Source organism: Vicugna pacos, chromosome 15 (assembly GCF_048564905.1).
Source record: "Vicugna pacos chromosome 15, VicPac4, whole genome shotgun sequence".
Lineage (NCBI taxonomy): Eukaryota > Metazoa > Chordata > Mammalia > Artiodactyla > Camelidae > Vicugna > Vicugna pacos.
In genome coordinates, this window is record NC_133001.1 from 42430773 (window position 1) to 42454290 (window position 23518).

The 23518-nt window shown below is 37.0% G+C and overlaps 1 protein-coding gene and 1 pseudogene across 4 annotated transcripts in view; one reads left to right on the plus strand and one right to left on the minus strand.

Moving 5' to 3' along the window:
- Positions 1-99: 99 nt before the first annotated feature.
- The window catches only part of ZNF512 (zinc finger protein 512), a 31879-nt gene continuing 8460 nt past the window's right edge, over positions 100-23518 (minus strand). For 2 of the 4 annotated variants that reach the window (XM_015242519.3, XM_015242532.3), the window contains 12 exons: positions 19615-19796; positions 18149-18244; positions 17775-17858; positions 16990-17114; positions 16368-16454; positions 15847-15945; positions 15076-15243; positions 11904-12098; positions 7176-7277; positions 6192-6254; positions 4932-5030; positions 100-2116 (listed from right to left, as the gene is read on the minus strand). In XM_015242519.3, the coding sequence (XP_015098005.1) occupies positions 1811-2116; positions 4932-5030; positions 6192-6254; positions 7176-7277; positions 11904-12098; positions 15076-15243; positions 15847-15945; positions 16368-16454; positions 16990-17114; positions 17775-17858; positions 18149-18244; positions 19615-19796 (1606 nt within the window). In that variant the 3' untranslated portion in view covers positions 100-1810. Of the gene's footprint in view, positions 2117-4931; positions 5031-6191; positions 6255-7175; positions 7278-11903; positions 12099-15075; positions 15244-15846; positions 15946-16367; positions 16455-16989; positions 17115-17774; positions 17859-18148; positions 18245-19614; positions 19800-23518 lie in introns of all 4 variants that reach the window. The other 2 variants (XM_015242515.3, XM_072937999.1) reach the window with 2 other exon arrangements.
- On the plus strand, positions 12092-13219 carry LOC102528914 (large ribosomal subunit protein eL21-like; annotated as a pseudogene).

A 23518-nucleotide genomic window follows, 5' to 3' on the forward strand; every position in this document is an offset into this window, starting at 1 on the left:
CAAATTCATTCTCATCTCTTGTCATCTTCCTCCCCCCATACACTGTGTCAGCAAGAAGTCAGGCAGCACGTTGCAGTCAGTGAACAACTGGAAACATCATTCTAACACAGAGTCATTTATTTTTCTTGTCACTGCCAAACATTCCCCAAGTCTTACTCACCAGAAATTAACAGAGCTTCTCCATTTTCCTCCCTGACAATCCTCATGTATGGAAAGGGCTTTAAGGGAGCAACTGCCAAAGACAATGTTGAGTGGATAGACCATGTCCTTCCCTTGTTTCAAAACAAACTGTTCTGGCAGTATCCCAATCAGGTTTCAATGCTCCCGTGTATGAAAGTGGTCTTCAAAAAGCCCACATTTTAAGGCTATATGGAGGAGCACAGAAAACAGAGTTAAAAGTAGTAACAGCTGTTCAGAATTTGAAAAGGTACTACTGGTCCATATTAGTGTTAAGGGTCTCTGGCTTTTTATGTGGCATATGCCACAAAAAATTGGCAAGAATATAGGAGACCAATATTTATGGAAAAAGGAAAGAGAATCCAGGAACACAACAACAGAGCTGCTCTAACCAATGTTCCAGGAAAAGCCAGCCTCAAAGAGAAATTGCCAGATAGACCTTATCAGGTAGGCAGGAGGTTCAGAAAAAGAACTTTTCTTTCCAACTCCAGATTAATATCTACACCTGGTGTCAAAGTCTCAGGATATAAAGAGGACAAGAACACAACATTTTAAAAAGAGAGTCAAGGACGATATTATACGATATTCTCAGAAAATTCATAGAGACAGACTTTGGCTAAAGGGAGAAATGAGTACTTAACAGAGTGCAGACTAACAAGTCATGTCAAGTCCAGGGAAGAAGGAATGTGCACCTTGGCTACTGACCTTTGTGGCAGTACCAGCAATATTAGGGGTCTGTGTCAAAACATCAGGGGCAACACAGTATTTCTCAATCCTTAAAACAGAGAGCAAGACAAGCTGCAGGAGGGCACCGTTCATAGCAACAGGTAAGGCCTCACAGCTAGGAAATCTGAGGCAATATTTATTTCTGCTGCTACTATATTCTTTCCTGTCATTTTATGTGTGGGACACCTTCCTCCTAAAGCTGCATTTCATGCCTGTAGGTCTAGTTATTCACTGCCATCTGGGACAAGTAAAGCATTTCCCAAGGAAAAGCTGTGTCCGGAGGGTCTAGCCTTTTTATTCTAAGTCTGTTTTCTCACTTTCAATCCTGAAACCATATTGAGACGACAAACTGCCTCCATAAATTTTGTCACCCAAACAGACAGGGGAACCTTATTATAGGAGTGACAACAGTTCTAGGTTCTAGGCTTGTTACATCACAAATACAAAATGATAAGTCAGTATGGTTTTTAAAAGTTAGTTTGGAATTGTTTTATAAACTAGATGGTGGAGTGACTATGAAGTCAATGGAACTTCCAAGAACTTTCTACATCCAGTATGGAAAGGACAACCAAACAGATTTCTTAGTCTTATACGGGGCAAGAGGGGCCTATAATGGGCCTTATGAGGGAGCTCTTTGGGCAAGATAAGAGAAAAACAAGAGGACTCCAATCAGGAATAGCAGGAAAACCTACCAGAAAGGATGGGGTCGTAGAGGGTCCAAGGGAATCAGTAGGGAAAACAGTGAAATTTACACAGGAGGAAAGAGCTGAGAAGGTTACAGTCTTACACAAACAGCTAAAAGAGTAAATTTCTCTTGACTCAGCCCCATGACTCAGGCCTCCCAGCACAGGTCTCTGAGACCACAGAATCCCATCCACTCTCCCAGGAGTGCTTTCACACTGACTGCCTACTTCTTTCCTCGTTTATGATTCGTCTTTGGGGGCTTGACTTTCTGGTACTGTGCTGGCACTGGCTCCTGCTCTGGTTCTTTACAGGTCGCCACTAGCAGTTCCTCATGACTCCTCCTCTGATCCTTCCCTACTCTAAGACTCAGCTCTGTCTCAGGAAGCTCAATGCCAGGCTGCTGCCGCCTTCTTAGAGACCTTCGGCTCCTGTGCTGCTGCCTCCGTTTTTCTTCTTCTTGCTGCCGCTGCTTTATCTTCATCAGCTTCTCAAAGCTCTTGGTCGTTGTTGGATTGACAACAAACCAATCCTACAGAGGCAAAACAGAAACATTATCCAGTCAAAATATAGTGTAGAGCATCTGGAAGCGGTGTAGGAAGATTTTTTTTTAAAGGCATGATTAAGGCAGAACACAGGAAGGAAGAAAGATATGAAACCAGAGCCTGGAGAAATTCAGTACAGAGGAGTCATTAAAAGCATTTCTTGTATGAGACATAATTTGGGGAACTTTAGTAAGAGATCTACAAAGTCTGACTACTTAGCATCATCCCAACCATTCCTCCCCTTTTAAAAATTTCCTCATATGTAAAGCATTGGGCCCGAGGTAACTTTTATTGCTTGATAGTGTAGTGATTAAGAGCATGAATTTTGCTGCTAGACCACCTGGGTGCAAATCTCAGCTCTGTTTCTAGCCATGAACCATCAGAAAATTACTTAACCTAAATCTCAGTTCAAAAAATAAAGGGTTGGAGGACACAGAATCCAATGAAGAAGTATTCTTGCAAAAGAAAAACAAATCAAAACACACACACACAAATAACAATGTCAATCTAAACAAGAGGTCTGATCAGTCTTCTAGTTTTAACTACCAATTTATAGGAAATAGCCGGGATAGAGGACTACTGCCCACAGGAATGCAATCAGCCAAATCCAAGAAATGGGTAAACATAGGTGACAAATGTCCTGGTTTCTTAAATAACAGGAGAAAAAAATGAAGGAAACTTCTACATGTGCATTGCCCAGTGAGATAGTCATTAGCCTTGTGTGGCTAATAAGCTCTTGAAAAGTTCCTAATCCAAACTGAGATATGCTTTCCATGTAAAATACACACTCAATTTCAAAGGCTTAACATGAAAAAAATATAAAGTATCTCAATAATTCTGTATTGACTACATGTTTAAAAAAGATAGTATTTAAGACATATGGGTTAAGTAAAATACAGTATTAATTTCCCCAGTTTTCTTTATGCTTTTTAAAAATGTGGTTAGTAGAAAATTTTGAATTACATACGTGGCTCACATTACATCTCTACTAGATAATGCTATTCTAATTAAAATAGACAAATGCAGTATATGGACCTTTGCTTCAGATCTCGATTGGAATAAACCAAATCTGAAAAAAAAATGAGATAAATCAGGGATATGTAAATAATGAGTGGATATATGATGGATTAAGGAACCACTGTTAATTTTTTCAGTGTGATATTTATTGCAGTTAAGTATTTTTAAAAGTCCTATATTTTTAGACACACAGGTTGAAAGAAGTACTGAGAGCTGACACAGGATATGGCATTTGCTTTAAAATAAGCTTTTAAGGGACAAGAAAAGTGGGTAGGGTTATAAATAAAACAAGATGGGCCACGCACTGAGGACTGTGAAAGCTGTTCATTACACTATTCTGTTTAGTTTCATGTGTTTCAACATTTCTGTTTAAAAAATGCAGTGTAAGAAAATGAGGCAGAAAGGGAGGAACAGGTAAAGATGTTTACACCACCACATAGAGTCCATAAATACAGGCATAAATTACTAAACAAATGCTTGGGGAGCAAGTCCCAAACTAAGTAAAATTTGCTGGAGACTGAAACTGGAGAAACAGATGAACATACAAAGGCCAGATTTTGTCAGGAGATAATTATCTTTCAAATACTTTCTGGAGCATAAAAAAGTACACCTTTATGGCGGGGGGGAGGTAATTAGGTTTATTCATTTTTCAGTGGAGGTACTGGGGATTGAACCCTGGACCTCACGCATGCTAAGCATATACTCTACCACTGAGCTACTCCCTACGCCCCTTAAAAAGGTACACTTTTATCGTAAAAAAAATAAGACTGCCTACTTGAAGAAATCTCAGATATGGAAAGGGATTACTAAAGCTTCAACCAGTGAAGCAACAGGAACAACACTGGATGACACTAACAAAAGCCCACATTGCTAAGAACTATTATATCTGAGGGCAGAGAACAGTGCTATTTTCCCTCACAAGGCAATAAGACTTTCTGCAGTAAGATATTCAACAGAATGCACCCTCTATTCCTTAAGCTTCCACAGTAAGGGTATTTCACTATATAGTAAACAATTTCTCTGTTCACCTGAAATCCTAAAAACTTTCCCCAAGAGAAAACTCTTGACCTTCTGAACTTAACAGCATTTTCAACAGAATTTCTGATTTTCTAATTTTTAAAATTTGCAACTTTCAAGAAAAGTTACAATAGTTCAATGAACACCTAGATTGACCATTGTTAATTTCTCTCTTCCCTCCCTTCCTTCCTCTCTACCATTTCTAAGTTAGTTGCAGACATGATACTTCATCCCTAACTACATCATCATGTATCTGCCTAAGAACAAGGGCATTCCCCTGCATAACTACAATTATCACATTTGGGAATATTAACATTGATGTATTACTATAACTTAGTAGTACAGTTAGTATTCAAACTGCCTTAATTTTTTCAAGAACATTGTTTACATTCTTTCTATGCGGTATTTCAATAATATTAAAAACAGATTGCTCAAAGACGTGGGAATACTAGAAAGCAGTAGTAAACATTATATAAACATTCCAAAGGTGTCAATGCAGTCTAGTTGCCACACGCATCATTTAATTGGATTTAAGACAATCAGAAGAGTCAGCGATTCTCACACTCACAGTGATTTCAAATGCTTTCACAGAAAAATACAATTAAATGTCAAATTTTAGGTAGTATTTTAACCCCAAAGTCTCCAGTAGACACCCTGGTTTCCTTGACAGTCCTAGCCCACAAAAACAGGCACAAATCCACTTCTCTTATGGCATATTCACGGGGTCCACATATTTACAAAAACACTGGGGGAAAACAGAAACCTCACCTCAGCATGGACAGAGTTGATGTGATACTTGACACCACTCTCTGACACAAATTCTTTTTGACACAGAAGACATTTGTATTTTCCAGCCACAAAGGTTCCCTATTTTTAAGAGAGAAGGAAAGAGAATGGTTAGTAAATTCAGCAACACAAACCCGGGCCATGGGTAGGGGCTGTTAGAGATGAAAAGAGAGGATACTACTTTAGCAAAATGAAGAAGGAATAAAATCCAAAATGACAATATATTTAGGAAAACCTGCTTGGGCGTATTATCACTATTATACATCTAATCTTAATGCAATTCTACACCAAATACTCACCACTCCCACCTAATCCCAACACACCCTGAAGTTCCTCTACTTTTATTATGTAACACATCACATTTTTCTATCTTCCCTTATGGCTTCACTTTCAGGTTCTTGGTTCCTCCCACCAAATGACCAAACTCCTGAAATTCAATGAGACCAATGTGCAATTCTACCCACTACAATCAACCCACTGCTGCAAAGAGTGCCCTGGGAATCCAGAATTAGAAGAGTAACCTCCACAAGACCTAGCTGAAGGACTCAGAAACTAAGACTGAAATGACAAACTCCTAAGCATTCCTGGACAGGTCTGGTTTGGATGCCTACAACTCCCTTGTTGCCATGAACTAAGACTTCTCTCCCCTCCTGAAGCTTCTAATTTCCATGGTGCTCATATTGTGTGGAGATACTTCTGAATGGGAATGGAAAGTGGCAGCAATCCCCACAGCTGGTGGGTTGTAGGCACCTGGGTCAACATGGAAAACATTCAGTGAGGTGAATGGCTGTCAGCCTGACACCCAGGGACACCTCCCATCCCCAGAAGCCAGTATAGTTCAGATGGATTTGAGAATCTTCACCAATCCAGATAAGCACATGTAAGGTGACTCTAAGAAGTTGAAGGCCCAATAAGACAGGGCAGGCCCAGTGTGGTAGAGGCTCAGGTGGAAGAAGTTAAATCCCTGGTAGGACTCGGAACTGTATGTTTTCATCCAAATTTTTTCATTGCTATGATTTATGGCTATGTTGGCCTGTTCTGCATCTTGAATATACCCTGGCACTCCACCCAGTAAAGGACCAAGAATTTCTGGGACAAAAACAAACAAACAAACAAAAACTAAACCAGCCTTTAAAGATAACAGCAAACAGGACAACTAGCTGTTCACCAAATCTGAATTCTCTTCCATGTCAGATTATTTTAGAGGTCACAGTAAGATAAAGAGTTCAGAACATTACAAACCAATGTACAAGAGCCCAGGTGAGCTTTAAGGCCAGATACACTACTGTAGACAGCCTCACAACCCTGAAAAAAAGAAGAAGAAATCATGTGAAGATTATACCAAACAGCATCCTTTTCTTAGCAATCTGGCCATTTACACTAATCCACTCTACCTTTGGGAGGAAGAAGCCCAATAAACTGCACCACAAACCACAAAGAAAAAGAATTCACATGCAAGCTGAAGAGCAAGAAGAAAACAAGGAAAAGTAAAAGAAAAGGAGGTGAATATGTTGTTTAGAAAAGCTTATAACATTCTCTTCCCTGGTATTTTTTCTGATACTTAGAAAAACACACAAAATTGTATGGTCAGATTTTTCCAAAAATCAGCTTAACTTTAGTGCAATTGTGTCTCTTATTTCTTGTTTATCTACTCCTCCCAAAGTAATGCACATAACAGCTATAATAGATTAAATACGGCTGGAAATTCTCTGCCACTCTTCCCATCAAGAAGTGGAGCCTATCTATCCTCCCTTTGAAACTGAGTTATTCCTGTGATTCCTCTGACCAACAGAAGGCTATGGCAATGATGCTGAACTAATTCTGAAGCTAGGCCTAACAGATCTGCAGCTTTCACTTGGATGTTCTTGCAATACTCTGTCTGAGAATTCAGTCACCATGTACCCTACTGGTAATCAAACTATCATGCAAGAGACACCAGGTAGAAAGCCAATCTCCCAGCTGAAGCAGGGAAATGGCTGCTTAGAAGCCATCCGACATTCAGGCCCCATCAGAGCTTCCAACTGAATGCAACCCATGAATGATCCCAGTTGATGCCGTGTACTGCAGGAGAACTGCCCTCTGAGCCCTGGCAAAACTGTTAACAAATGAAGTAACTGATGTTTTAAGCCTCTGAGGTTTAGGTGCTTTGTCACAAAGGAATGAATAATTAAACTATAGCAGATGCTTAATAAGCATTTATTGAATAAATGAATGAGAAAGAACCACCTGGTTAGGACACTGAATGCGATGATACTTCTTGATATCTGACTTCCATTTGTGTAGTACTTCCTGGCTGAAGGTAGGTAACCCAGGGCGAGTATATTTTAACTATAAGACAAGAAACATTTTGTTGGAGGAATTCAACTTTCAACCAAAATATTCCCAAAGTAACAGAATTACCTTCAGGTTATGTAATTCTCGAACTGCAGAAGTACATTTTCATATATAAAAAAATTATAGTATGTAAGATTCTTTAAAGTTCCTGAAATGCACAAGCATAACTTCCTATTGTTTTATCTTAAAACAATTTAAGACAAACATCTTAAACATCTTTAACAGAGGACAGGAGATTTTCAGATATAACACTTCATCTAAAGTTGAAAAAAAAACTAGTGACAGACCATTATACAGTTAAAATATTTGTCACAAGAGAGAAAGGAAAACAAAATAAAACAAAACAAAAAAAGAGAGAGGGATACAAATACGTTCTCTCTATATATATATAACATATATATTCTAAGTATGCTTTATACTCAAGGTACATATATACATACAAAGTAATATATTCAATAGAAATATATGTATATGAGTCAAAGGCTATAAATCAAAATGTTAACAGTAGTATTCTCTGGATACTAAAATTTTGAGTGATTTTAATATTTTTCCTGCTTTTCTGCATTTATCATTTTTCTTCAATGACATCATGTTAATTCTTAATATTTTAAAAATACTACCACACAAAAAATTAAGGTTCAACCTAAAACAAGAATGTGAGAAAACTCGGGGAATAGAAACTTAATCTTTGCTTCTACTGCAAAAATAGAATTATTCCTAGCACTTCTTTTCACACGTTTTGACACCAGTCTTTATTTTTTACAACTATAACTAGTTCCCAGAAAACAGTTATTAACACTTAGAGAGACACTTCTTACAAAGCCCACCATTGGTAACATAGAATTGTATTTCCAGTGAGTAAAGAACTCTTCTGCTTGAAAAATGGAAGTATCTGAAAAGAAGCAGATTCTCTGAGACAGAAAAACAGAACCAAAGCCCACTGAGGTAATGAGGGGAGTAAGAAAGGTAAACTAAAGAACCTCTGGTAAATCAGAGTACAAAGCTGGCTTTATTTTTAAGCATTTCCTCTCTTCTGGTCATTTTAACAATATTAATTCTTCCAATCCATGAGCATGGTGTTATCTTTCCATTTGCTTCTGTCATCTTCAATTTCTTTCATCAATGTCTTAAGAGTTTTCTAAGTATAGGTCTTTTACCTCCTTTTCGATATTTACTCCTAGTTATTCTATTCTTTTTGATGTCATTGTAAACGGGATTTTTTTTTTGATAGTTTGTTTTTGGTATATAGAAACACAACAGATTTCTGTATATTAATTTTGTATCCTGCAACTTTACTGAATTCATTTATCAGTTCTAATTGGTTTCTGGTGTGTGTGTGTGTGTGTGTGTGTGTGTGTGTGTGTGTGTGTGTGTGTGTGTGTGTGTGTGTGTGTGTGTGTGTGTGTGTGTGTGTGTGTGTGTGTGTGTGTGTGTTCCTTTGGATTTTCTGTATATAGTACCATGTCACCTGCAAATAGTGACAGTTTTACTTTTTCCTTTCCAATTTGGACACCACTGATTTCATTTTCTTGTCTGACTGCTGTGGCTAGGAATTCCATTACTGTGTTGAATAAAAGTGGCAAGAGTGAGCATCCTTATCTTGTTCCTGGTCTTAGAAGAAAAGCTTTTAGCTTCTCATCACTGAAGATGTTACCAGTGAGCTTGTAATAGATGGCCTTTATTACATTGAGGTATGTTCCCTTGGTAACCTCCTTGTTGAGAATTTTTATCATAAAAGGATTGCACTTTGTCAAAAGCTTTTCTGCATCTATTGGGACAATCAAATGCTTTTCTTTCTTCAATTTTTGAATGTGGTATATCATATTGATTGATTTACGGATATTGAACCAGCCTTATATCCCTGGGATAAGTCCCACTTGATCATGGTATATGATTCTTCTAATGTATAGTTTAATTTGATTTGCTAATATTTTATTGAGGCCTTTTGCATTTATGTTCATCAGTGCTACTGACCTGTAATTTTCTTTTTTTTGTAGTGTCTGTCAGATTTTTGATATTGGGGTGATTCTGTCTTCATAGAATGAGTCCAGAAGTGTTCCTTCTTCAATATTTTGGAATAGTCTGAGAACGATCAGTGTTAACTCTTCTTTAAATGTGCTGTAGAATTCACCTGTGAAGTCATCTGGTCCTGAACTTTTGTTTGTAGAGTTTTTAAATTACTGATTCAATTTCATTACTAGTAATTGGTCTGCATATTTTCTATTTCTCCCTGATTCAGTCTTGGGAGATTGGATGTTTCCATTTCTTCTAGGGTGTCCTTTTTATTGGCATATAATTATCTGTAGTAATCTCTTATGACCCTTTGTATTTCTGGTGTTGTCAGCAGTAACTTCTTTTTCATTTCTGATTTTATCTGTTTGGCCCCTCTCTTTTTTCTTGATGAGTGTGGCTAAAGGTTTATCAAAATTTTTTTAACTTTTCATAGAACTAGCTCTTAGTTTCATTGTTCTTTTTTTTTTTTTTTTAGTGTCTATTTCAATTATTTCTGCTCTAATCTTTACTATTTCTTTCCTTTTTCTAACTTTGGGTTTCGCTTGTTCTTTTTCTAGTTCCTTTAGGTATAAGGTTAGGTTGTTTATATGAGATTTTTTGTGTTTCCTGAGGTGGGCTTGTATCACTAAAAACTTCCCTCTTAGAACTGCTTTTGCAGCTTCCCATAGATTTTTGGATTGTTGTATTCCCATTTTTATTTTTCTCCAGATATTTTTTTATTTCCTCAGATGTCTTTAGTGACCCTTTGGCTGTTTAGTAGCATACTGTTTAGCCTCCATGTGTTTGTGCTTTTTGCAGTTTTCTGTTTTTGTAACTGACTTCTAGTGTCATACTCTTTGGTTGGAAAAGATGCTTGATATGACTTCTATCTTCTTACATTTATTAAGACTTGTTTTGTGGCCTAGCATGTGATCTGTCCTGGAGAATATTCCACATGTACTTGAAAAGAAAGTGTATTCGGTTGTTTTTGCATGGAATGTCTATTAAACCTATCTGGTCTAATGTGTTATTTAAGGCCAATGGTTCCTTATTCATTTTTTTGTCTGGATGATCTGTCCATTGATGTAAATGAGGTGTTAAAGTCCCATACTACTATTGTGTTACTGTCAATTTCTCCCTTTATGTTTAATATTTGCTTATGTATTCAGGAGCGCCCATGTTGAGTGAACACATATTTACAATTGTTATAACTTCTTGTAGGATTGATCCCTTGATCATTATGTAACAGCCTCCTTTGTCTGTTACAGTCTTTGTTTTAAGTTCTATTTTGTCTCATGCAAGTGTTGCTACCCCAGCTTTCTTTTTGTTTCCACTTGCATGGTACATCTTTTTCCATCACCTCATTTTCAGTCAGATCTGAAGTGAGTCTCTTTTATACAGCATATATACAGGTCTTATTTATATATCCATTCAGCCACTCTATGTCTCTTGATTGGATTATTTAGTTCATTTATATCTAAAGTAATTATTGATAGGTATGTACTTACTGCCATTTAGTTAATTATTTTCTGGTTGGTTGTCATTTTTTGTTTGTTGTTCCTTTTTCTTCTTTTGTTCTCTTCCCTTGTGATCTGCTAATACTCTTTAGGTTAGGTTTGGATTTCTTTCTCTTTTTTTGTATGTGTATATATTGCAGATTTTTGGTTTGTGGTTACCATGAGGTTTACATATAGCAACCAATATATATATTTTAAATTGATGAGCTCTTAAGTTTAAAGGCATTCTAACAATCCTGCGTTTTTTACTCCCCTCCCCAGTATGATGTTTTTGACATCATATTTTTATATCTTTTTGTTTCGCATATCCCTTAACCGTATTGTACACATAGATGATTTTACTAGTTTTGTCTTTTAACCTTCCTACTAGCTTTAAAAGTGGTTAATTTCCTACCTTATTGTATATTTGCCTTTACCAAAGAGGTTTTTTTTTTCTTTCACAATGTTCATATTTAGTTGTGGTCTTTTCTTTTCTGGTTAAAGAAATTCCCTTAACATTTCTTGTAAAGCTGGTTTAGTGGTGCTGAACACTTAGCTTTTGCTTGTCTGTAGAACCCTTTGTCTCTCCTTCAAATCTGAAAGATAGCCTTGTTGGGTAGAATATTCTGATTCTGAGTTCTGCACCCCCCAGAATACACTAGGGGCCTTGGAGGGAAATGATAAAAGTATCAAGGAGAAGGCTAAGTAGACAAGACTTTGCATTCACTACCCCCAGTTATTCAGGGCAACTCCATTTTTATTTATTATATATATAATGTTTTGCATAATCTTTTATTTAGAAAAAAAAAGTAGGTGGGGAGAGTTGTTCTACTGCTACTAAAACAAATTGAAACTACTTACCTAAACTAAATCTTAAACTACTCCATATGAACTAACAAAGTGGAAACACTGGGCAAAGACCAAACAAAAAAGTAATCTGGGAATTCAGGTTCCCCTTGGAAGTAGTCTAACATTAACAGGTCTCCTTAAGGAACTTCTGAAAAAGACTGTCACTCTAGGACCTACATGAATCCAAACATTGAGGCTGGAACAGATGTACTCTATCTCTGAAGATAAAAGAGCAAACAAAGTATCAGACATAATCATTCAAAATTTACAGTTTTTACCTCACCTTCCGATCATCAGGTACCAGATCTTGAAGCACCTTTCTCTTAGGCCATTCCTTGGCCAGTTCAGCAGAGGCCAGTTCCTGCAGGTGGTACACAGCTATTTTGGCAGAACGCCTCTGAACTCTGCCCCCACTCTTTGGCTCCAGGCTCATCTCCTTTAAGCACTCTGGCTGTCCCGACTCTGGAAAGAAGGAGATCTACAAGAATGAGACATAGTAAAACACAAGCCTGAGAAATGGCTTCCATCAGAGTCAGTGATTAATGGCTGTTATTCCTGCTCTTAATATCAAAAGAGCTATTTACTGTCTTGCTAACCACTAGAATAAAGCTCCACCATTTTAATGAATATTTCACTGGTAAAACAGTTTCTTAGCAGGATAAAATCTGTTGTGTTGTAATAAGTTAAAGTGGTTGAAAGCCAAGATATATCCACATCCAAAGAAATAAACTTTGACCCATGTGCAAAAATTAATTCAAAATGAATTCTAGGAACCGCCATCTTCCAGTAATTTGCCAAAATGACCAACACAAAAGGAAAGAGGAGACTTCGCTATATGTTCTCTTATGCCTTTTAGAAAACAGGGTGTTGTTCCTTTGGCCACATATATGGAAATCTACAAGAAAGGTAGATATTGTAGGTATCAAGGGAATGGGTACTGTTCAAAAAGGAATGCCCCACAAATGTTACCAGGGCAAAACTGGAAGTCTACAATGTTACCCAGCATGCTGTTGGCATTGTTGTAAGCAAACAAGTTAAGGGCAAGAGTCTTGCCAAGAGAATTAATGTGTATACTGAGCATATTAAACACTCCAAGAGCTAAGATAGCTTCCCAAAACAAGCGAAGGAAAATGATCAAAGAAGAAAGCCAAAGAGAAAGGTACTTGGGTTCAAATGAAGTGCCAGCCTGCTCCACCCAGAGAAGCACACTTTGTGAGAACCAATGGAAAGAAGCCTGAATTGTTGGAACTCATTCCCTATAAATTCATGGCATGATAGGCATCAAGAAAATAAAAGACCTGGATGGTAAATTAAAAAAAAATTTTAAAAACCCCAAACCCCGAATAGATCATAGCCCTAAATGTAAACCATTAAAGTATAAAAATTCTAGAAGAAATCAAGAAAGAACATTTTTGTGACCCTGGATATGATGGTTTTTTTCCTGTGTCAACTTTGCTAGGCTACAGTCATCAGCCAAACATGGTATTCTTGTAAACCTAATTAATATCCATAATCAGTTGACTTTAAGTAAGAGAGATATGACAGAAAAAGAGGCAGGGGAGATTCCAAGCATGAGAGAGACTCAATGCTGCTGCTGATATGAAGATGTACGGGACCATAGGCCAAGAAATACAGGTGGCCTTTAGAAGCTGAGCACAACTCCCAACCTGTAGCAAACAAGGAAATGAGGTCCTATAACTGCATGGAACTGAATTCCTGAACAATCTTAATAAGCCTAGAAACAGATCCTCCCCTTGGGCCTCCAGAAAGGAATAGCTCTACTGAAACTTCGATTCCATTCTAGTGACGCTCTATACAGGGGAACCAGCTGAGTGTGCTGGATGTAACCTGGACTTCTGGCCTAATAAACTGTGAAATAATACAACTGCATTAAGGATACTAACTTTATGGTGATTTTTTTAATGCAGTAAAAGAAAATTATACATTGGGTTGGGCAAAGATATCTTAGATACAACAACAAAAGCATTATCCATAAAAGAAAAAAGAAGATAAATTGAATTTTATGAAAATTAAGAATTCTGCCCTTTAAAAAATACTAAAAAAAAAAAAAATGAAAAGACAAGCTACAGACTGAGAGAAAATATTTGCAAAACATGTATCTGATAAAAGATTTGTGTTGAGAGTATATAAAAAACTCAAAATATATTCAAAAGTTAATAGTAAGACAACAAAAACTTCAACAATAAAATGAATAAAGGATTTCAACAGACACTTCACCAAGGAAGAAACTTCTCTAAAGACTGACATTCCCAAGAAGCACATGAAAAGATGGTCAATATCATTAGTCATCATTAGTCATTAGGGAAATGCAAATTTAGACTGCATTAAAATACCACTACATACCTACTAGAATGGATTTTAAAAAATGAAACTGACAATAGCAAGTGCTGATAAAGATGCAAAGCAACTAGAATTCTCATACTTTGCTGGTAAGAATGCAAAAGGACACAGCTGCTTTGGAGAATACTATGGCAGTTTTTTTATAAAGTTAAACATACATTTATCATATGACTTAGCAATCTCATTCCTAAGTATTTACCCAAGAGAAATTAAAACTTATTTTCACATGAAAAACCTTTATGTAAGTGTTTATAGTAGATTATTCATAATTGCCAAAAACCAGAAACAACCCCAAGTGCTTTTCAACTAGTGAATGGATAAACAAGTTGTGAAACAATCATACAATGGAATCCTAGACAGAAACAAAAGGGAATAAACTAATGATACATGCAACACATAGATGAACCTTAAATGCATTATGCTAAGTGAAAGAAGCTAGACTCAAAAGGCTATGCTATACGGTTCAATTTATATGACATTCCAAAAAAGGTAAAACTATAGGGATAGTATCAGTGGTTGCCAGGGGATGTGGGTGGGAAGAACTGACTATAAAGAGACACAAAGGAATTTGGAGGGATGATCAAATTGTTCTATACTTTGATTACGGTGGTAATTACATGACTGTATGTACTTGTCGAAACTCTTACAACTGTACACTAAAAAGGATGAATATTAATTACCATATGCAAATTATACACTGAAACTTAGTGCAAAGAAAAAAATGAGGGTTTTTTTTTCCCTACAGCTTAGAAGTGTAATCAGGAAAAGACAAAGTCCAAACAAAAAAATTGGAACAGAGGAACCAGCTGGACAGCTTCCTAAAAAATTTCTAGCTAAGGGAGAATGCCTTAAGTTTTAAACATATAATATTGAGTTTACTTCTGCCCAGATTATACAATGAAATTTGATTTCTCTAATCTAAGAATGATCAAAAGGCAGAAAGAAAGAGCACAAAGAACAAGGAAGAGAGAGCACAAGCATTCAAATTAAAAGGGGACACAAATGAGGAACCAAGGATGTAGGAAAGATGTAGGGGTGAGCAGTCACCACAGAATAGATCTCGAAACAGGGTCTGGAAAGTAATCAGTACTCACAGGCCCATGTTCTGACCTCAGATGATACGCAAGTCCAGCCTTCGATCTATACGGCTTTCCACAGTGGTGACATTTCAGGGTCATCTTCTCCAGCTCTGCAGCCCCTTTGCCACATTTTCTGACATGGTACAGATATCCCATGATGCTGGTGAAGCTACTAGAGCAACTCTGAACACAGGAGAGAGGCCTATACTATAATCTTACATATTTTGATATGATCTCTAAATTTCCAAACAGCCACAAAGCACTCAACCACATCATACAAACAGACTCTCTAATATCACTAGACCATCTCTAGCATTTCCTACTGGCACAACCCTTACTTGTCCCTGGCCTGACTGCTCCCCTATCTACCACCAAGCATGATATTCAATCAATTTAGTCAGCATTCAATAAACTAGAACTGTGCACCTCCTCTGCACCAGAGCTTCCTCCTTGGTCTATGATCCAACTCCACCCCAATATCAAATACCAGGAATATCAAAGTTCCTTATACAAGGTTACTACAATCTCTTCATCACACTAAAGAAAGGATGATAAAGAAACTCCTTCAACAAGGGGAAAGAGGAGAAAACTAATTTTTGGAGATGAGAAAGAAAATAAAGAACTATTAATGAGGGAGGAGACACTGAAATACAGGAGCCACTCTCATGCTGGCTTATGACACAAAACCAGATCTATAAGGGAGAGGGAGGAGACATGGCAAAGAACTACAGAAAGACACTGAGCTGAGACTCCAGGCAGAAGGAGCTGCTGTCGTTGGGCTCTTACCTCACGCATGCACCTGAGCTTTCCCAGCCTCTTGAGAACTGTTCGGAGACGTTCCCTCTCACTTGGCTCATCTATTTCATCTCCAGCCTTCAAAATGGGCTAGAAAGCAAGAGAAGCAAACAAGCAGATGATTCATGGAAAAGACAGATACAGAAAAAAATTCTATCACAGGAGAATCAAGGACTGGACTAGCACCGAAGCTGATGCCCATGAAGTTTGAGTTATCTGACTCCTGACTTTCTCCATCTTTTCCTACACACTGAACTGAATGTAATAGAAGTAAAAGTTCAAAGCCTCTACCTCCCAGGATATGAACCTTTGGGCTAACCTAAACACATAAATACCCTTTGTATCTACCACAAAGATTTCATTGTATGTAATTCTTCTATCAAAAGGCTCTTCTTACTTACAGCCCTATGAAGTCCCAGAGCCTTAGCCATCTCCACTGAGTTATCTACACTCATCCAAGTAAAGACATCCAAATACCACATCGGCTCATATAGTACAGAAGACACTCTTACCAAGCTATTATGATTTGCCATGACGTGATACTTCATCCCTGCCAGTGAACGAAGTTGTTTCCCACAATGATGACAAGTAAACATTTCCTGCCAAGGGAAAAATACTGCTCAGTGCCAGGCTGTTCAACAGAGAAATAGAATGTCACAAAGTCCTGTTCAAATGTTCTCATCTGTATCTTCTTTATTTCCCAAACTCTGTAATAGTCAATGGATCTCAAAATCCCACAAGCTCACTGTCAAGTCCTCAAGGGCAAAGAAGTAAAAGCTACTCATTTTTAAAGTAATAAGAATTACTACCATTTACTGAGTGTCAATATTTGCCAAGCAAAGGGGTAGGCACTTAGCATATATTATGTATTTTTTATCCTCTGATGGACTACACAAGTAGTAATTATTTTATCTCTATTTTATAAATGAGGAAACTGAGGTCCACACATACAAAACTGACACAACTAAGTGGCTGAATGAAGATTCAAACCCAAGACTGTCAGACTCCAAAGCCTATGTTTTCTCTGTGACATAAGGCTGCCTCTTCTCCATAGTAACCAACATATTCAACACAGTGCCAGATGTTTAAAAATAAAAAGTCACAACAGTTATGAAATGCCACAAAATATCTAACCTGTTTGCAGTTTTCCATGTGTTTCTTTAAGCCCTCTATGGTCTTCCTCCCCACTGCCTGGCAGGTAGGACAGGAAACACTGCCTTTATCCACAATTTCTAAGTACCACTGCTCCTCTAAACTGCCTATAAAGGAAAGAAAGGAACACTTATAATCTGTAGTATCCTCCAGAAACAAAAAGCACAATCCCAGAATTTAGGAAAAGTATCATAAAATGGTTTTTCTCTTTCCTGGGGGAGAGACTATAGCTGTATACAACTTTTACAAATAATCTTTTTAAGCCAGTGAAGAATTTCTGAAACTCCTACTCAATTCCCCATGACAAAAACCATCCGAGAACCACGCCAAAGCCCAGTGGCTTAAAAAAATGAGCAATAACTTTTTTCACAGTTTTTTTGAGGTATAACTGACAATGTGTAAAATTTTTCATAGCATCATATTAGAGTAGGATACTGAGATGTGTAACAGCTGGTTTGCTAAGTATTTCCTATGTGCCTGAGACTCTGTTAAATGTTTTTATCCTATTTAACTTTCACAACAATTCTGACTCCCTTTATTATCCTTATTTAGAGACATGGAAACTGAAACCTGCAGAAGTTAAGAAGCAGGTCAGAAAATTAACAAAGAGCCAAAACTTAAACAAGGGTCTGACTGTCTTCCAAACCCATGCCCTCATAAGTGCCTCCTTAAAGAAATGCTTTGGTACATCATTCCTTTACCAATGACAACAAAAAAAGACACAACGAGAGAACCAGATCTCACAAAGCTTCCAAAAGAAAGCATACCTGCTGCATAAGCTGGTGGTTCCTTCCGAATACGACGAGCTTGGGCTTTGGGATTAGGCTGAGTTTTAGGTCGTTGCTTCCTCCCTGATGCAAGACAGAAACTTGAAGCCCAACACATCACCTTTGCTAACCTGTCTCTAGTACCAAAACCTCTTCCCTCCTCTTCTAAATGCCCTATGCCCCACTCCCTCAACCAACTGACACATAACAGAAGAAAAGGGTAACGTAAGGCAGGATGGAGGCTATTTTCCTTGCCAGAAAATTCAAAGGGCTCAAAGTACTTCAAGGGATAAAACCTAAGATCCCTCTCCCTTTTACCTTCAAATAAAGCCCAGGCACCCAGGGAAAAAGAGTTAGCAAAGTTACTCCCTTACCATAAAGCTTATGCTTCTTCTGAGGAAATTCGCGATAGTCCTCATCTTCTTCCTGCCTGGGTTTCCTTTTTCCTTTGGTTGAAACTCCACCTGACCCTGAAATAACACAGAAAACCAAAACAAAAACTTAGTACAGTTTATAAGTGAACATCTGGGCCTGCCTTCAACTCATCGATCACAAGACCATCAGAGGGAAAGATGATCAGCGAGCAAGGCCTCACAGAAGTGTTGGTAATAGTTTTAGGGAAGTTAGTATAACTTCTCATTAATTGACTCAATCTTGCCTTTTCCTTTTGAGCTGTTCTCCATCCCAAGTGATCAGTTCTTCCCTATGAATAATAAGATCCTTCAAGCAGTGAGATTTGTTTAATCCTGATTTGAGGCTAACACTGAAGCAGAAAAACAGTTCAAGATATAAGGCCACTTTGTGACATCCGGCTTGAAAACCGTAAAAACTACCACATAAGCAGGTAGAGGAGGAAGACAGAAGCACCTATTCCATGGTTGGCATTTTTGATGCCTTCATGGAATGTGAAGCCTTAGCAAGACTTGAGTTATATTCTTGTGGAAAGGCATTAAATTATTTCTGTATATTATGTAGTAGGTTCCTTCACTTTTTGCAGAATAGCAAATCTAGCTTCCTTGTACAAACTTAGAGCTTATCCAAAGATTTCTTTTTACCTCATATTTCTTAGAAATTTAATGGGGTATATGTTGTTTTCCTATGCCTTTTCGCTCAAGCAGCATATATATCAATGCTGACTTTTTCTTTCTTAGATACAGTGTAAAAAAATTTTTTTCCTATGAAAGAAAGGGATTAAAAAATTTTTTTCCCTAAAGCTTTCTTGAAGGTCAGGGGCTTTATCTATGAAAAAGTAGCAAATACTCATTTGTAACCTATGTGAAGCAGCAGCCAGCCTTAAAATAGTCCTTTCTGGCTAAGGGTTAGAACAGTGAGTACCAGTACAATTGTTTGGGCTGCTTTTAATGTCTCTTAATCAAAATTACTAGATGACAGAATTCAAGAATTTGTTACATGTTATTACTTGGTGTACTGATAATCATTTAAAAGTAACGACTCTCTGTCATGTGGGGAAAAAAAAAGACATAGGCTACTAAGAACCCCTGAGACTATGACCACTAAGATAACTCTACTCAGAATATCCCTTAATAGACCCTCAACAGAGGATCAAACTAGAACAACAGAAAAGAAAGTTCAATTCATACGAAGAGGTAAAGCTGATACCAGTATAACCTAGAGGAGTGAGATCAGCAGAATTTCACTCAGTAAAATAGAGGGACCGTTCATGAAGTTAACAGTATATGATAGCTTAACATCTTTAAAAAATTTCAATCATTAATAAGAAACATGTATGTGGTACTTAATGCTTTAAAAGCCATTTACAGCAGCTACCTCAAAATATAACTTTAGAGAGTTTTCTGTCTTTTGAATAAGATTCTGATACCTTCAACATGGGAAGTAGCAGCTGGCTTGATCCTTCTCATCTTCATCCAGTAGGTAGATTTTCGGAAGGATGCTGGAAAATCACTCACTGGTTCACACGAAGAGGCGGATGATGAACCGCTTAAGGAATCATCGTGAGGGATAGTGTACTGGAAACTATTATCCTTTATGGAGCACTGGGTCCTGCTATTAATATGACACAAAGATATATACTGCAAAAGAGGGTCTGGAGTAAAGTTCCTGTTAATTGTATTACAAAAAGATAACCAAGTTGGTAACCTGTGCAAAAAACTAGGAAGCTTGATAATAAAAATAGAATTTAGATAGCAATTTTCTAACAATTAAAACAATTGCTCTAATACAATATATATAATTATTATACTCCATTGTAATCAGAAAGAGTAAGCAGTCCACATAAATGATCACTCTGTAGCCCAAGTAGGCATTCCTTTCTAAATTCATCAAAGCAATAGGGTGTTCCGTGACCCTTCAGATGATCCCCTGGATCTGTAACCAGGTATTTCCAGGCCTCTCTATATCTCTGGCAGAGGAATAGTAACTGAATAGTATCTCTGAGAATAAAGAAGGAAGAGCATGGTTTGTAGGCTCTAGTCTGATCCATCTTCCTTTTCCTGAGCCTCCTCCCTAAATCCTGATATCAGGGCACCTTGTCTTACTTAGGCAACAATGCTACTTAGATCCCATAGCTAAAGGAAGGGTGCCACCTTGTTTGAGTTAAACTGGCCAGAAGTCTGTTATACAGCTGATCCAAATTCCCAAATCTAGGACCAGTCAATATGTAGTTGACAAATATTGCTGAGTAGCTAAAAAGTATCTTCTAGGTGGTTCAAGATGCAGTAGAGTGTCAGTTCTCAAAGTGTAGTCCAATGATCTCTGAGACATCCCTTTTCCAGCTAACTAACCATGTGAGTGAGGGCTGCCTTAGATTTACAGTTTAGAAAGGTCACTCTGGATGCTGCATAAAAGATGACCCATGGAGGAAGAGTGAATGAAAGGAGAAGAGTTAGCAGCTTGTTGCAACAGTATGAATAAGAGATAATGAAAGCTTGAACTTGAACTAAGGTTTCGTAGTAGAGCTGATAAATTGACAGATTCAAGACAACACTTTAAAGGTAGAGCTGGTAAGAATTACATATGGAGGTTTGTGGTAGCAGGGATTTGGAAGTAACACAGGTGACCATTCTTAGGGACAAATGAAAGTAAAATATGATAGATGCCTACCTACTATGAAATACTAGTTGTTAGAAGCCATAAACTATTTCTACACATCTAGAGATATGAACATTACTAAAAAGCGTATTTAGAATGAAAAAAGAAACAGAAGAAGATTTATAGTACAATGTCAATTCAGTAAATTAAAAACAAATATAAATGTAAATGGCACTAGCTATTTTACAAGGACCATAAATATTTAAGGACAAATATCAAATTTGTTAGTATGGTTGTCTCTGGGAGGAAGGGATGAAAATGGTAACAGGGACTTATGATTTGTACAAGGCAGACCTAAACCATCATTAAAAAAGACTCAAATAAAGGCTGAGATTGAACCAATGCCCTTAGAAAGCAAGTCAGAACTTATGGTCTGAACCTAAACAGGTTATCTGCTAAAATAAAAATAGCAACATTCCCCCAGAAGATTCTGAAAAGACCCACAGTCTACACAAATAACATTCATAATCTTGAGAATAAATTCCAAAATTATGTAGTATACAAAGAACCAGGAAAATGTGAGGAACTCTCACAGGACAGATGATAAACAAATGTCAACCCAAGATGATGCAGATGTTGGAACTAGCAAAGACTTTAAAGCAACTATTATAACTATGCTTCATGATATAAAGAAAAACACACTTGAAATGAAGGAAAATGTAAGACTTATCAGCAGAAAAACAGAAACCATAAAAAAGAACCAAATTAAACTTTAGGACTGAAATAAAAATTCACTGGATGGGCTAGTAACAGAACAGAGATGAAAGAGGAAAGAATCAGTGAATCTGAAGACAGATCAATAGAAATTAACCAATCTGAAGAACAAAAAGCAAAAAAGACTGTAAAACAGTCAACACAGCCCCAACAACCTATGGGTCAATATCAAAAGACCTAACTTAAATGTAGTTGTAACTGCAGAAAAAGAGGAAAGAGGGACTAAAGCAGGAAAAAATTTTGAAAAAAAAAAATGGTGCAAATATCTTCCAAATTTAATGAAAGATTTACCTTTACACACTGAAAGAGCTCAACACTCAACAGTATAAACTCAAAGAAAACCAGATCTAGATAAATCTTAATGAAACTGTTCAAAACTGAAGATTAAAACAAAAAGCAGCTAGAAAAAATATAACATATTACATACATGGAACAATGATTCAAATGATCATGAATTTCTCAAAAGAAGCCAAGACAGAAGACAGAATAATAACATCTTTAAAATCCTGAGAGAAGAAATTCACCAATTCAAAATTCCATATTCAGTGAAAATATTCTTTACTTCAGATGAAGTAAAACTAAAATTTGTTGTCAGATTTGCTCTATGAAAAATTCTAAGGGAAATAATTCCAGCTGAAGGGAAAATGACACCAGAGTGAAATTTGGGTTTTTAAGAATGAAGAAAGAGGGGTAGGGTATAGCTCAGTGGTAGAGCACATGCTTAGCATACAAGAGGTCCTGGGTTCAATCTCCAGTACCACCACTTAAATAAATAAATAAATAAACCTAATTACTTCCCCCATTAAAAAAAAAAAATTGGAAAAAAAAAGAATGAAGAAAGAGCAAGAAAAATGGTAAACAGCTGGGTAAATATTAAAAACTTTTTAAAGCAAAAATTTAACATTATCTGGTAAGATTTTCAATATATAAGATGTAATATATGACAGCTATAACTTAATGGTCAGCAGGTAGGGGGTTAAAGTAATCTATGTGGTTGTGAGGCTTCTATATTTAAGCAAAGTTGTAGGATATTAATTCTAAGTAGACTATGAAAGGATAGATATGTACACTGTAATTCCTAGAGCAACCACTATGAAACATTCCCCTCACCCCTGAAGAGAGAGGGAGAGAGCATCAAAAATCAAATGGATAAATTAAAATGGGATGTTAAACGTTCAAATAATCCAAAAGAAGGTACAGAGGAACAAAATACAGAAAACAAATAATAAAATGTAGACCTAAATCCAACCATATCAATAATTAATTTAAATGTTATGGTCTAAATACTAAAGTTAAAAGTCAGAGATTGACAGCGTGAATAAAAAAAAATCCTAGTATATGCTGCTTACAAGAGGCACACTTTAAATATAAACACATACGTAGACTAGAAGTAAAGGGATGAAAAAAGTCATACCATGCCATCAGCAAATACAAGAAGGCTGGAGTGGCTATTTTAATATCAGATAAAATAGACTTCAAGACAAACAGTATTACCAGAGATAAAATGGGACACTTCATAATAGTAAAAGTAACAAATCATCAGGAAGACAATTACTCATTGCATGTGTGTAACAACAGAGGCTCAAAGTACACAAAGCAAGATTGCTAGAAAGGGAAAAACAGACAATTCTACAATCTTAGCAGAAATTTTAAGATCTCCTTTCTGGAACTGATAAAACTAGACAAAAATTTAGTGAAGACAAAGAAGATCTGAATTGCACTATTAGCCACCTCGCTTTAGTTGACATTTACAGAACACTGCATCCAACACCAGAAGATACACATTAAGTGCACGCTGTGCACTCACAAGATAGATCATATACTGGGCTATAAACTTTACTCTTAAAAAGATGAAAATCATAATGTATTCTCTAGGGGGGAGGATATAGCTCAAGTGGTAGAGTGCGTGGTAAAGAGTATGCACAAGGTCCTGGGTTCAATCTCCAGTACCGCCACTAAAA